Source organism: Melanostigma gelatinosum (genome assembly GCF_949748355.1).
Source record: "Melanostigma gelatinosum genome assembly, chromosome: 12".
NCBI classification, from domain to species: Eukaryota; Metazoa; Chordata; class Actinopteri; order Perciformes; family Zoarcidae; genus Melanostigma; species Melanostigma gelatinosum.
In genome coordinates this window covers 2,594,786-2,605,858 of record NC_136645.1, presented here as the reverse complement: position 1 = coordinate 2,605,858, position 11,073 = coordinate 2,594,786, and the positions used below count along the sequence as shown (strand labels likewise).

The 11,073-nt window shown below is 42.0% G+C and overlaps 1 protein-coding gene across 1 annotated transcript; it reads right to left on the bottom strand.

Annotated features, from left to right (window-relative positions):
- Positions 1 to 1,043: 1,043 nt before the first annotated feature.
- On the bottom strand, positions 1,044 to 3,305 carry ciao2b (cytosolic iron-sulfur assembly component 2B). Its single transcript, XM_079280461.1, has 5 exons — positions 3,101 to 3,305; positions 2,349 to 2,428; positions 1,841 to 1,966; positions 1,669 to 1,714; positions 1,044 to 1,584 (listed from the first exon to the last, which is right to left on the bottom strand). The coding sequence occupies exons 1-5, from the start codon at positions 3,225 to 3,227 to the stop codon at positions 1,481 to 1,483; spliced, it is 483 nt and encodes a 160-aa protein (XP_079136587.1). The 5' UTR covers positions 3,228 to 3,305; the 3' UTR covers positions 1,044 to 1,480.
- Positions 3,306 to 11,073: the final 7,768 nt, after the last annotated feature.

Below are 11,073 nucleotides of genomic sequence, written 5' to 3'. Positions count from 1 at the left end.
ATAACAAATATTTACCCACTACATGGCCTTAAAAGGTCTGTTGTTTTTTACTGTTTTATACTAGGATTTTAAAGTAGAACTTATATTAGGGTTTAATAATTATTAATGGATTTTATGTCAGTGCCTGCCAACAATCACTCACAGAGTGGCAATAAATATCTCTCTGGGAGTCAAGATTAAAAATGGGATTACATAACCATCTTTGCAATCTTGTATTCTATTTCCTACAATAAATGTATGATAGTGTGTTCTCTGTGAGCTTATCATACTGTTAAAATCATATCTATTGTTGCAGAAACTTAAGTGCAAAGTTAATTTTAACCCCAATAGGGGAAACATTTTCCTAATATTTATTAAAGGTGACATTTTAGAGACCATTTACTCTCTCCTTACACTTGTATGACTTCACGTGCCATGCTATCTGATGAATAGAGATTTGAAGCCGTATTAGTTTTCCTATTTGTGTGAGATCTGAGTGAGCTCGTCTGGTTGAGTAGAAAGCACAGCTGCTCAGTGAGGTGCGAGTGGGTGGACAAGCATGTTGGACGACGCTGTCCTTCAGATCTGAGGAGGCAATCTGGCACAACGAGCCACGGCACAGAGGCTTCTCATCTTCAGCCTCCTGCACTGGATGTGCAGGAAGAGAATAAGGACGCCTCCTGCTGGATGAACATAGACATGAAAATGTTGGATTGCGTGGAGAGTTCAGGACAGTCAACGCTGCTGTTGAACTAAACCACTAGAATAAACGATATTGGGTGGTGATGTTTGATATTTCACAGCACCACCACCATACGGGCCTCAAGAACACACAAGTAGCTGAGTCAAGCCCTCTCTGACAGGACATACTGGACCGCATGACATTGAACTTTATATCACAAATTAAATTGGATTTCCCTGAAAACAGCTCCTGGCCTGCACACAGATAAATACGTTCCATTTTATTTTAATGTTACAAAAAATAAAGTGTGTATAAATATAAATATATATAACGTTGTATCTTTGTATCACCTAAGAAAACATATCACCATTGTTGTATTTTAATTTCCATTTTTAATAAAATGCATCAATATTATATACAGGTGGGGATTGTTGCCACAAAAGTCCCAATATTATTGCAAAAAATGATGAATTGCATGTGTTAGAATACAGATTTAATAACATAAAACAGGAATCACGCTGAATGGCCTGACAGGCAGCGTCTTCATTTCAAATTCCCAGATGGAAGTGAAATGTAACCGCTCTGTCCAAACTATTTTGCATGAAGATTAATAACTTCTATTAATCTCTTTCGGTGCAGAGATGGTTTTGTTGCATCAGTGTCCACCAGTTGCAGCTGTTCACACCTGGATTGGTGATATGGGGGGGGGGGGGCCGGATAGAGAGCTTGGCCGACACATCTCAGATGTCAAAGACAAGAGTCACACGTGATTGGCTGATCGGTGGCTGACAGCAGAAGACGACAAAGCCGATTGGCCGCTCAGATGCTCCTGGTGGGGGTCAGGCACTGGTTGACCACCTCCAGCAGCGACGAGTTCTCCAGAGCCGCTGCAACTCTCTCTTTGTCCGCCAGCTGTTTGTTCACTGCACAACATAAACAGCGTGTTAGAAAAGGTGCTATGACTAGTGGATCATGCACCATGACTGCTGTCTCTGTATCATATGCACCTGCTTCCTCTGAGGCGTGAGTCCCAGGAGTGATGTGGACATCAATCTGAGAAGAAATAGAGAAACACACCGTGTTTAGACTGGAGAAGAACAAAACTAATCCCACATTATATGTTCTTTGTATTAAGTAACTAAATGTGCATCCATGTTACCAACACACACACACACATACTTTGAACCTGTTTGGCAGGGAGCGTAGCAGCTTGACTTTGATTGACAGACCAATGAGTGTTGCCATGCTGCAGTGGGGGATTGTAGGTGTGAACTCGATGCCCACGATGCTCTCTGCGTCACTCACCTGAGGAAAAAGGACAATCTCATAGAAACAGCTCTGAATGAACAACACACGGAATGAGATTGCCATTGCTTGTTATGAATGTGTGTGCAGTGGGACAGATGTTTTCAACACCACAGAAGACACAGAGGTTGAGTAAATGTTGACGTTGATGCTGAAGGCTGGAGGGTGAACGTGAGTGAACTTGAAATGTGATGTGTAAAAGAACAATATGATGGAGTGGAGATGAATGATGGTCATGTTCAGGGTTGTTTTAACTTTGTCTTCACTAAATAAGAATATTAGTAAATCAATCACAGAACCCCCCCCCCCCCCCCTATTCACGTTGTAGTAAATAAAACCTACCCCCCCCCCCCAAACAAAACACACGATGGCAGGTTTGTACCTTGACGCGGGCCTGCTCCACCACATTGAGCTCCTCCAGAGACAGAGGATGCTCCGGGTCGCTGATGGATCTGATCAGATGTAACGTTAGTTAAAGAGTTTAAGACGACACAATGAAAACAACACAGCCTCTGCCTCTATGTGCTGCACACATAATGCTGTTATTATTACTGTGCATTATAGGATACATTAAACTATTACAATGCTTTGTTTGTAAAAAGAGTGATGTAACTGTACCATTACTGTAAATAACCTAAAAGCACAGTCATTAAGAGCAAAATATAATTAAGAAATGTTTGTCACTCTTTTGATTGCATATGTAGTTATATTTGTTTTAGCATTGATCCAAACACTGTCTGTATATTTGTGCATTTGTAGTATATTTGTGCATTTGTCTAAGTACTTCTTCCACCAGTTACAGCACTTTTTAAGGTAACTTATATAATGTTTAATATAAATATATATATAGATAGATAGATAGATAGATAGATATATATAACGTTATATCTATAGATATATATATATCTATAGATATAACGTTATATCTATAGATATATATATATATCTATATCTATATCTATGAATAATATAAACGTATAATATTCCAGGTTGTGCAACAGCTAACGTTAGTAGCTAATGTTATAAAATAAAGTTTAAAAGAAGGTTAACAAGCACACACGTGATCTGTCAGGCGTGACACCTGTCTGACGTCATGTAGCATGCTAACGTTAGCTTAAGTTGAAAACAGGATATCGAATATTTCCCTCTCGTCGATGGGGTCATGGACGTCCTCGTCCTCCTCGTTCGATGTCAGCAGCCTGTCGCCGGACCGCTGGAACACCACAGGGTTCGCGTTCTCCAGTGTGGTCCCTCCAGACATTCTGAGACGTTGACTTAACAGTTAGTCCACGTTAAACCTTTTCGATGTGAACCAGTTCCTCTGCGCAACACACAAGTACGCTAGCGCAAATGTTTGCTGAAACGACGGAAAGCGATAGAGTCCAAAAAGCGCGCGAGCGAGAAAGTCTTAAAGCGACAGTGCACCCATCACGTCCTTCTTCAAAATAGATGCCATGCCCCAAAGTGGAGGAATACCTTCACTTCAGTAAAAGTACAGAGGTATTATAGGCAAAATATACTTCAAGTTTCAAAAGGAAAAGTACTCAGTATACAGTATGACCCATTACATAATATGTAGGCTAGATTTGAGCTATTACTGGATTGTGATCAAAATTGCAGCTGGTAATTGTGTAGCTAAGATACATTTATGCACAGTATCTTTCATAAATACTTACATTTTATATTTAAAGGATTATTTGACTGGACTGTGTTACATTATTATGTTATTTCGTTTTTATCACGAACAAATAACATGTCAGAGTATTTTAACGTTGTCAACCCAAGTTAAGATATTTTGAAAACTGTAGATCAGACTACTTGTAAAATACTGCATCATATAATAAGCACATTGTATATCTTTTCATGTAACTAGTAACTATAAGTGTCAAATAAATTAAAGAAGTTAAAAGTTTCCCTCTGAAATGTAGTGTGGGAAAAGTATAAAGTTAACAGAATTGTTAAAACTAATGTGAAGTAGAGGGTCGTCCTTCAACCACAAGATATGTGGTTCGATCCCCGGCTCTTACTGTCCGTGTGTCAAGTTGTGTTTGAGCGAAAAGCCTTTTTATTTGTTTCAGTTGTGATGTCTTGTCTCTAGAATGATTGAATGTTTGGGGGTGAAACACGGGAACACGGGAGAAGTTTGCCTTCAGAGCTCACTGCCAGTAAGGATATTTATTTTATCCCAAAACGTGATTGAGATTTCTGCTCGGCAAACTTCTCCCTTTTCAAATGTCCCTCATCTGGTTGTTTTGTGTCTTCCTGTTTGTCCTGCAGATGGCAGAAACTGCCCATTTTACACCCCAGCAGCAACACTGCTGAAAGACTGTCTGGCCTGCAATATAAACACAATATTCTGATAAAGGACAAAATAGCTCCCAGAAGCCAGAAGTTCAAATGATCTATTAACAGGTAAAGACCACAACGCTGTGATTAATTTATCTACCTTAACATCATGGCACTTTGTGATTCAAATGTTCAGTTTTTTTCTAAAAGAGATCAAGACTTTATAACTCTAGTTTAATGCTTGCAAGCAGAAAGTGACGACTTACTGTGTGAGTCATTCATGCATTCAATAGTTTGTTTGGTGTTGTGCGCAAAAGCCAAACCAAATATAAACTGGAAAATGGGGGAAAACACTCAAACGCAATAATTCACTCTGAAGTTCAACCAACAGTGTTGTGTTTCCCCTGCCAGTGATTTGTGTTGTACAACTAAACATAGGTGGGTCGGTGGATTAGCTGTATGCCACTTTTACTTTCAGTGTTTCCCATTTGCTAATTCATTAATTGTGATTGCAATCTGTGATGCAATTGTCAAACATGCTGAAACTGTACGGTCTAATACAAGAATGCGTGTCCATTAAGATCAGAATATGAACAGAAAGCACAGCTGTGATGTTTCGTTTTTTTCAGAGGTTGAAGAAATTACCTTTTGGCAAGAAAAATACGACACTCTTATGGATTCTGCACGTGTGTACTATCACCAGCGTGTGGATTTTATCAAGACAGAATCTTAATGAGCTGCTTAAGTCAGTTTAAATGCAGCAGACGGGTCGATATGAGACACTCAATCGCAACACGTTCGCCTTTTGAAAAAAGTGTGTGCATGCAGTATAATGAGGCTGCATATGGCTGCTGACGCCTACATGACACTCTGTAATATAAATGTCACGCAGAAGGGCAGCAGCGGAGGAAAAGGGCAAAACATTTTCCTAATTGCTGTAATTTGGACAAGCAACATTGAGATTCGCAATCCCACCTTTTAGACAGCAAAGTCTTTTGTGAAAGATAACTTCGAGGAAATAAGTACGGTGGCCCTGAGGGTCAAAACACGCAGCGTTGGGGCCCGTTTGGAGCCCCATGCCTCCTGGGGGGCTGGAGGCGTCAAGTCAACACTGGAGTCAGATTGGAGTTACACAAGTGCAGAAATGGATTTCATAAAAACAAGAAAATTGCAGAAAACAATCCTTGCGTCCTTCTTCCATTATTTCCCAAAACAAGGAGTGAAAACAGTAAACAGCAAAACAATTCGCCCTTAGGTGATCATACAAGGACCTCAAACTGATCTGCAAAAATACCAGAGATTACATACGAACAGTAAATATTAACTGCAGAGAAAGAATCAGCTTCCAGCTCATGATAACAAATACAAAGATTTTCTTTGATTTTCTTCCATCTCCCTGTTGGCCATATCGATTGCCTCTCATCCGCTTTCAACATGGCGACGGCGAGTCGGCCCCCGCAGCTCAAATCATCTTCCAACGCGCATGCCGTGCTGACATGAGAGCCCTGCTGCTTTCCTGACCCCATGACTCCTGCCACATGGGGCATTTATAATCTGGAGTTGACATATCCATAAAACATTTATATTTGCACTCTTCCCACTTTGTATTGCAACTGCTGCACAGCAGTTTCCCATGGTATAAATAAAGTTTCATTTTGTCTTATATTCTGGACCTGCAGAGGCAGCAAGCAGAAGAGGTACCTCTGTTTGTTGCACACTGACAAACAGTCCCATTAGCAGCTTGACATGCCAGACTGGAGTCGTAGTTGAGATACAACGTGTACGTCCGGATTGTTTCACAAGTTCCCAGTTCACAAGCTGATTTTAAACCAATAAAGAGCCAAATCATGGTTAGACGACAGCCAAGTGGATTCCCACATTGAATTCTGGCCAATGTGTTCTTTTGCTCTCCACACAGACTGTTTACCTGCATTTAAACAAAGCAGTCTCCAACGGGATTCGTCAATCCTCAACAGAATGCTTCCGATACCAAAATATTGTCCCGTGGCCTCCAGCTGTTAAGTGCCTGATTAAACCTGCATTCTCTCCACTGACCAGCAGGGGGCGACTCCTCCGGTTGCAAAAAGAAGTCGCTGGCGTTTTGCCCAGGACCCCCCTCCTAAAAGAGATCCATAATCTCAACGGGATTAACCTGGTTAAATAAAGGTTGAAATGAATAAAACAAATAACTATCAGAAACTTTCTTATTTTACATTTAAGAAGTTTGTTCATTGTGTCATGTTCATGTGCAAAATATTTGTTGGCTTCTGGATGATGCTGAGGGGAAATGAGCCTTCCCAAAGGGGTGAGCGACATGGCAGCTCCCTGATAGCAACATGTAATACTTTCTTGCCACAGACCTCTGCTCTCCACAGTGGCAACATCATCCAACCGCCATCCGGAAGCCGGATCTGGGTCTGCCTCTGCTGGAGGCCCCGCTGGAGTCTGAGCTGAAGGGTTTCTGGCGAACCTGCCTGATTTCATCTGGTTTCACCAGAATCCGACCCGGTGGCACGAGCATCAAGAATAACTCTATAGAAATAGACTTTTTTTTTTACTTATGTAGGTCATATAGAGGCATCAGTATTAAATTAAGACTGTTTCATAACCAGTAAAACAATTAATTCAGTCATTTCAATTAGTCAACACCATTTCTATCAGGGCAAAATAGTCCAATTGTCAGGATCCAGGATTCCCCTGTCTGTTGTGGTGTGCCATGTGCTCTGTTTGTCCTCTGCCTTCAGACACCTCCCAGGGCCGCACCCTTAATCGTGCACGGCTGAGGACACTCAAGCTGATCACCTCCTGCAGCCTGACACACCAGACTCAGGGCCCCTTAATGAGTATCCTGCCACTATATAAACTCTGGTCCTGCAGTCTGGGAGTGTCAGGTCGTACCGTCTTCTCCCGCTGAAACCCCGTGGCTCCTCTGCCCGCCTTGTGTCTGTGGATTACACTCCGCTCCTCTGCCCTCCTTGTGTCTGTGGATTCCACTCCGCCGCTCTGCCCTCCTTGTGTTTGTGGATACGCTCCGCCGCTCTGCTCTCCTTGTGGTCTACGGATTACACTCTGTCGACTCCAGTATCGAGCCACGGGACTTCACGCCGTCAACTCACCAGCCCTCCAGTGTCGAGCCACGGGCCTCACACTGTCGCTCTACCCGCCTGGGGTTAAACGGACTACAATCGCTGCCAGGCCTCCGGTGTCGAGCCACGGGACTCACACCGTCGATCTGCCACTCGGGTGTCGGACCACGGGCTCCACACCTGCACCCACCTGTCTATAAATAAAAGCTGGTTAACATTCACTTCTGTCTCCTGTGGTCTTGCTTTTGGGTCCTATCTGTGAACTCCCGTGACACCAATATTCAGTTTCCAACTCTGGAAATGTGAGAATCCAACGACCCGAGGGGAGTTTAAAGAAGCTCAGCGATATAACACGTGCTTGACGTAGAAATAAAGTTCTGAGGAGAGAAGGAAAGCTTTTCTGTGTGGTCTGTCCAGCCAAGTCCAGAATCTATAATGGCTCATTCAATTCTCAGCACAATCTGCAGAGCTCAGTTGTATCACAGTTTTGAAGTTTGGTGTGGGCTGAACCCTTGGAGGTCATATTTTCTAGACATCACTGTTTGAGTTAATGCCAAAAATCCACGCTGGCAAGAACAGAGGAGGAGTTCTTTTTTATGTTTCAGATGTTGGAGAGACAGACGGATGCTTTGACATTCCACCAGTTGCTTCGTTCCCTCGTGTTTTCTCAGGCTGATCGCTAAAATATTTTGGCTATTCTTGCGTGTGCGATTCAGGAAACAGACAATATCTGCTCTCACACGATTGCATGATGTACGCTTCTTATTCTTTCTGCAGATACGTTTCAGAAGCTTTTGCTTTGGCTGGACCTTTGATTTCTCCCCGCAGGGCATTTGAGTTCGTCTTATGTTATAAAAGACCTCTGAAACAGCCATGCTGCTGGAAATACTTCTTAAAAAAGACATTTGAACATCTGAACTCAGTCGGATGTCCATGTGTGAGGGCCTGCTGGTGAAAGAGACATCAGTTCAAACATTTAGCCTTTAAAGCCACAGAGGCACTGTAGAATCTTTATGTGATTATAGCATCTTCCAAAAATCATCTTGCAGTTTTTGGTTTGCAGAAACAAACCAATGTTTGGACTGAAAAGACAGTTGCCGCCACACAGGAGCAAGACACACAGAGTTCATAGTTGTTGACGCATCTCTCTGTGGTTTTGTGTCTCTTTGTGGTCATTGTATGGCCCTTTGTACTTCTGCTTTGATCGTTATTTCTTTTGTCTGTTGTTGGTTTGCCCCTTTCTGTAGTCGGTTTGAACCTCTTTGTATTTGTTTTGTGTGTCCTGTGGTCATTTTGTGTCTCTTTGTCGTTGCTTTGTGTCCTTTTTGAAGTCATTTTGAGTCTTTCTGTAGCTTCTTTGTATCTCTGTGTAGTCTTTTAGAGTCACTTTGTTGTTGTTTTGTGTCTCTTTAAGCTTCTTTTGCACCTTTTCATCGTTGCTGTGAGTCTCTTTGCAGTTGTTTTGGTCTCTTTGACTTACATTTTGCAGGTGAAGGCTAGAGGGGCCCCTGACACTTTGGGCCCCTGGCCCTCGTGACCGATAGACCAGTTCAGTAATCCCTCCATGTCTGTGAGATTATAAAAATAGAGAAGCACGAGAGATAGATTCCAAAAACCAGACACACACACACCTGCTCACTCAGACGCCAGTGAACCTCAGGACAGCTTCACATTTCTTCGGCTGTTGGTTGTTTTTCTCCATTTCAATGAAATTGGCTGTTTGCATGCAAGAGGATGATGAATGTACCTGCTGTCTGAGAGGGTTTCTGAGGCAGAGTTCAGCATTGAAGGATGGTATGTTGATGGTAGAGAAGGCGCAGACAGTGACACACGAGGGTGAGAAGTAGAAAGGATTTCATATCGATTCAACGTCAAACCTCAAAAATAAACACAAGCTCACCAATGTTTCACCAAACGCGTAGAAATCCCATTTTTACGTGTTTATTGGAAATCCACTTTTGACCTCAGCTGGTTATTACACTGTTTCCACAACTGGTTCAGCTTTAGCACAGCTACACTTACAGGGAACAATGTGTCTCACCTGAAACACAACAAGGCTTTCAGTGAAACACCTGCAGGAAGTTTTCCCAACAATCAACCTCTCGTGGATGTGAAAATGATTAAAAACAAATCCCAATTATGGGAAATCAAGGGACACCTGGAATATGTTCAGAGAGAAAGAAATGCTCAGTTTTTGTTCCATGTTTCTATTTCATGTGTCTGTAATTAGGTTTGGTCAAAACAAACAAAAGCTCTTTGGTTAATGCTGCTGTGCCTGGCCAAGAAAAAGCTCAACACATAACCCCAACGAAAATGGCAAATTGCCATTCAAACATTTAATGTCATGTACTGATTCAACAAATCCGATTCAATGAATGAAAATGCAAAGGACTGTGTAAAGAAATGGGAAACTGTCATATAACCATCACGCTTCATTGAAACGAAAAGAAGAAGAAGAAGATTTAAACAAATCAGATATAACATGTTAATTAGGGAGCTTTAGAGATGTACAGCCTCTAAATACCCGGGTCACTTGAATTTCATGAAATTGAAAGTTACCGTTACTCTTGTCGTTAACTTGGCCATTTAAAAATGGCGAGTTTTCACAGGATGACTCATGACTATTCTCTGGTACCAACACTTCAACAGCAGAGCATCTGCAGTGTGTTAGCGGAGCATCAACGGCCATGTATTACAGCAGCAACGGGTTCATCTGCTCTTCTGCAAAACAACAAAGCTTCTGGTTTAAACGCCTCCATAACGAGCAGCAGCTGCGTCTCCGTCTCTGCCAGAGTCTGACGCTCTCCGGCCAACACTTCCCATCATTGGAGCAGATTGGGTCTCCGTTGACCTTTTACTGTAATTATGTTCCGTCAGCGCGGCCTGTCTGCTGCTCTCAGTCAAATTCATATTTGGCTCCACAGAAGGAACTGACTGACCGCTGAAAGTAGTCTGCAGCGATGGGCGCTTTAATCCAGAGGGAGAGATGAGATGGCAGAGAGCCGAGAGGGTTTAACTTCCACCAACAAAGTAAAACCTGTCTGTCTGTCCATCTATTTATCTCTTTCGATAGATAAAAAGATAGATGACAAATATGACATTTATTTTTACAGTCTACACTTGAAATGATGAAGGCACTTGCAAATACTGGTCCTGAGAAAGATGTTCCTCGATCTCCTTTCAAGCTTCTCGCTCTGCCGGATGTCGTTCGTCAGTTTGAAGAACTTCGGCGCTTTCTTCACGTCTCCTTGTCTGCCGACATCTTTACCGTCATGAATTCATCTGAAGGGAAGAAACGGGACATCAGTGGGTTATTAATAAAGACAATCATTAGTTCTGGTCCATTCTGGCCGTGACTTCTTGTCTCTGGTGAAGGCACCAAAATAACCATTTTACCTTCAAACAGTCCTATTTCTCTCCTGCTGAACAAAACAACTTGGTTACTTCTTTTAACTTTCCAACTATATTTTAGAACAGCAATATCTGTTTTCTGATCTTTATCAACTTTAAAAGGCAAACAAGTCGATACAAAGAAGGTCAATTCGTGTCACTTTCATATTAACATATGTGACGAAAACAATGTTCTTATTAAAATCATTTAAACACTTTTGTGTAACATTAAACAAACACTTTCCCAAACAGGGTCACGAAAGGCTATAAAGCTGATCGTTAACATACTTACATATCTTATGACAGAACATTGAAATGCTCAATAAATTCAAAGCAATCAAATGT

What these genes read in the sequence shown, in the direction of transcription:
- ciao2b (XM_079280461.1), bottom strand. Translation starts at nt 3,227, where the DNA reads ATGTCTGGAGGGACCACACTGGAGAACGCGAACCCTGTGGTGTTCCAG. An exon ending in CCCTGCCAAACAGGTTCAAA is followed by an intron (nt 1,715 to 1,840) that starts GTATGTGTGTGT and finishes ATTTCTTCTCAG; the next exon opens with ATTGATGTCCACATCACTCC. An exon ending in TCACGCCTCAGAGGAAGCAG is followed by an intron (nt 1,585 to 1,668) that starts GTGCATATGATA and finishes TATGTTGTGCAG; the next exon opens with TGAACAAACAGCTGGCGGAC.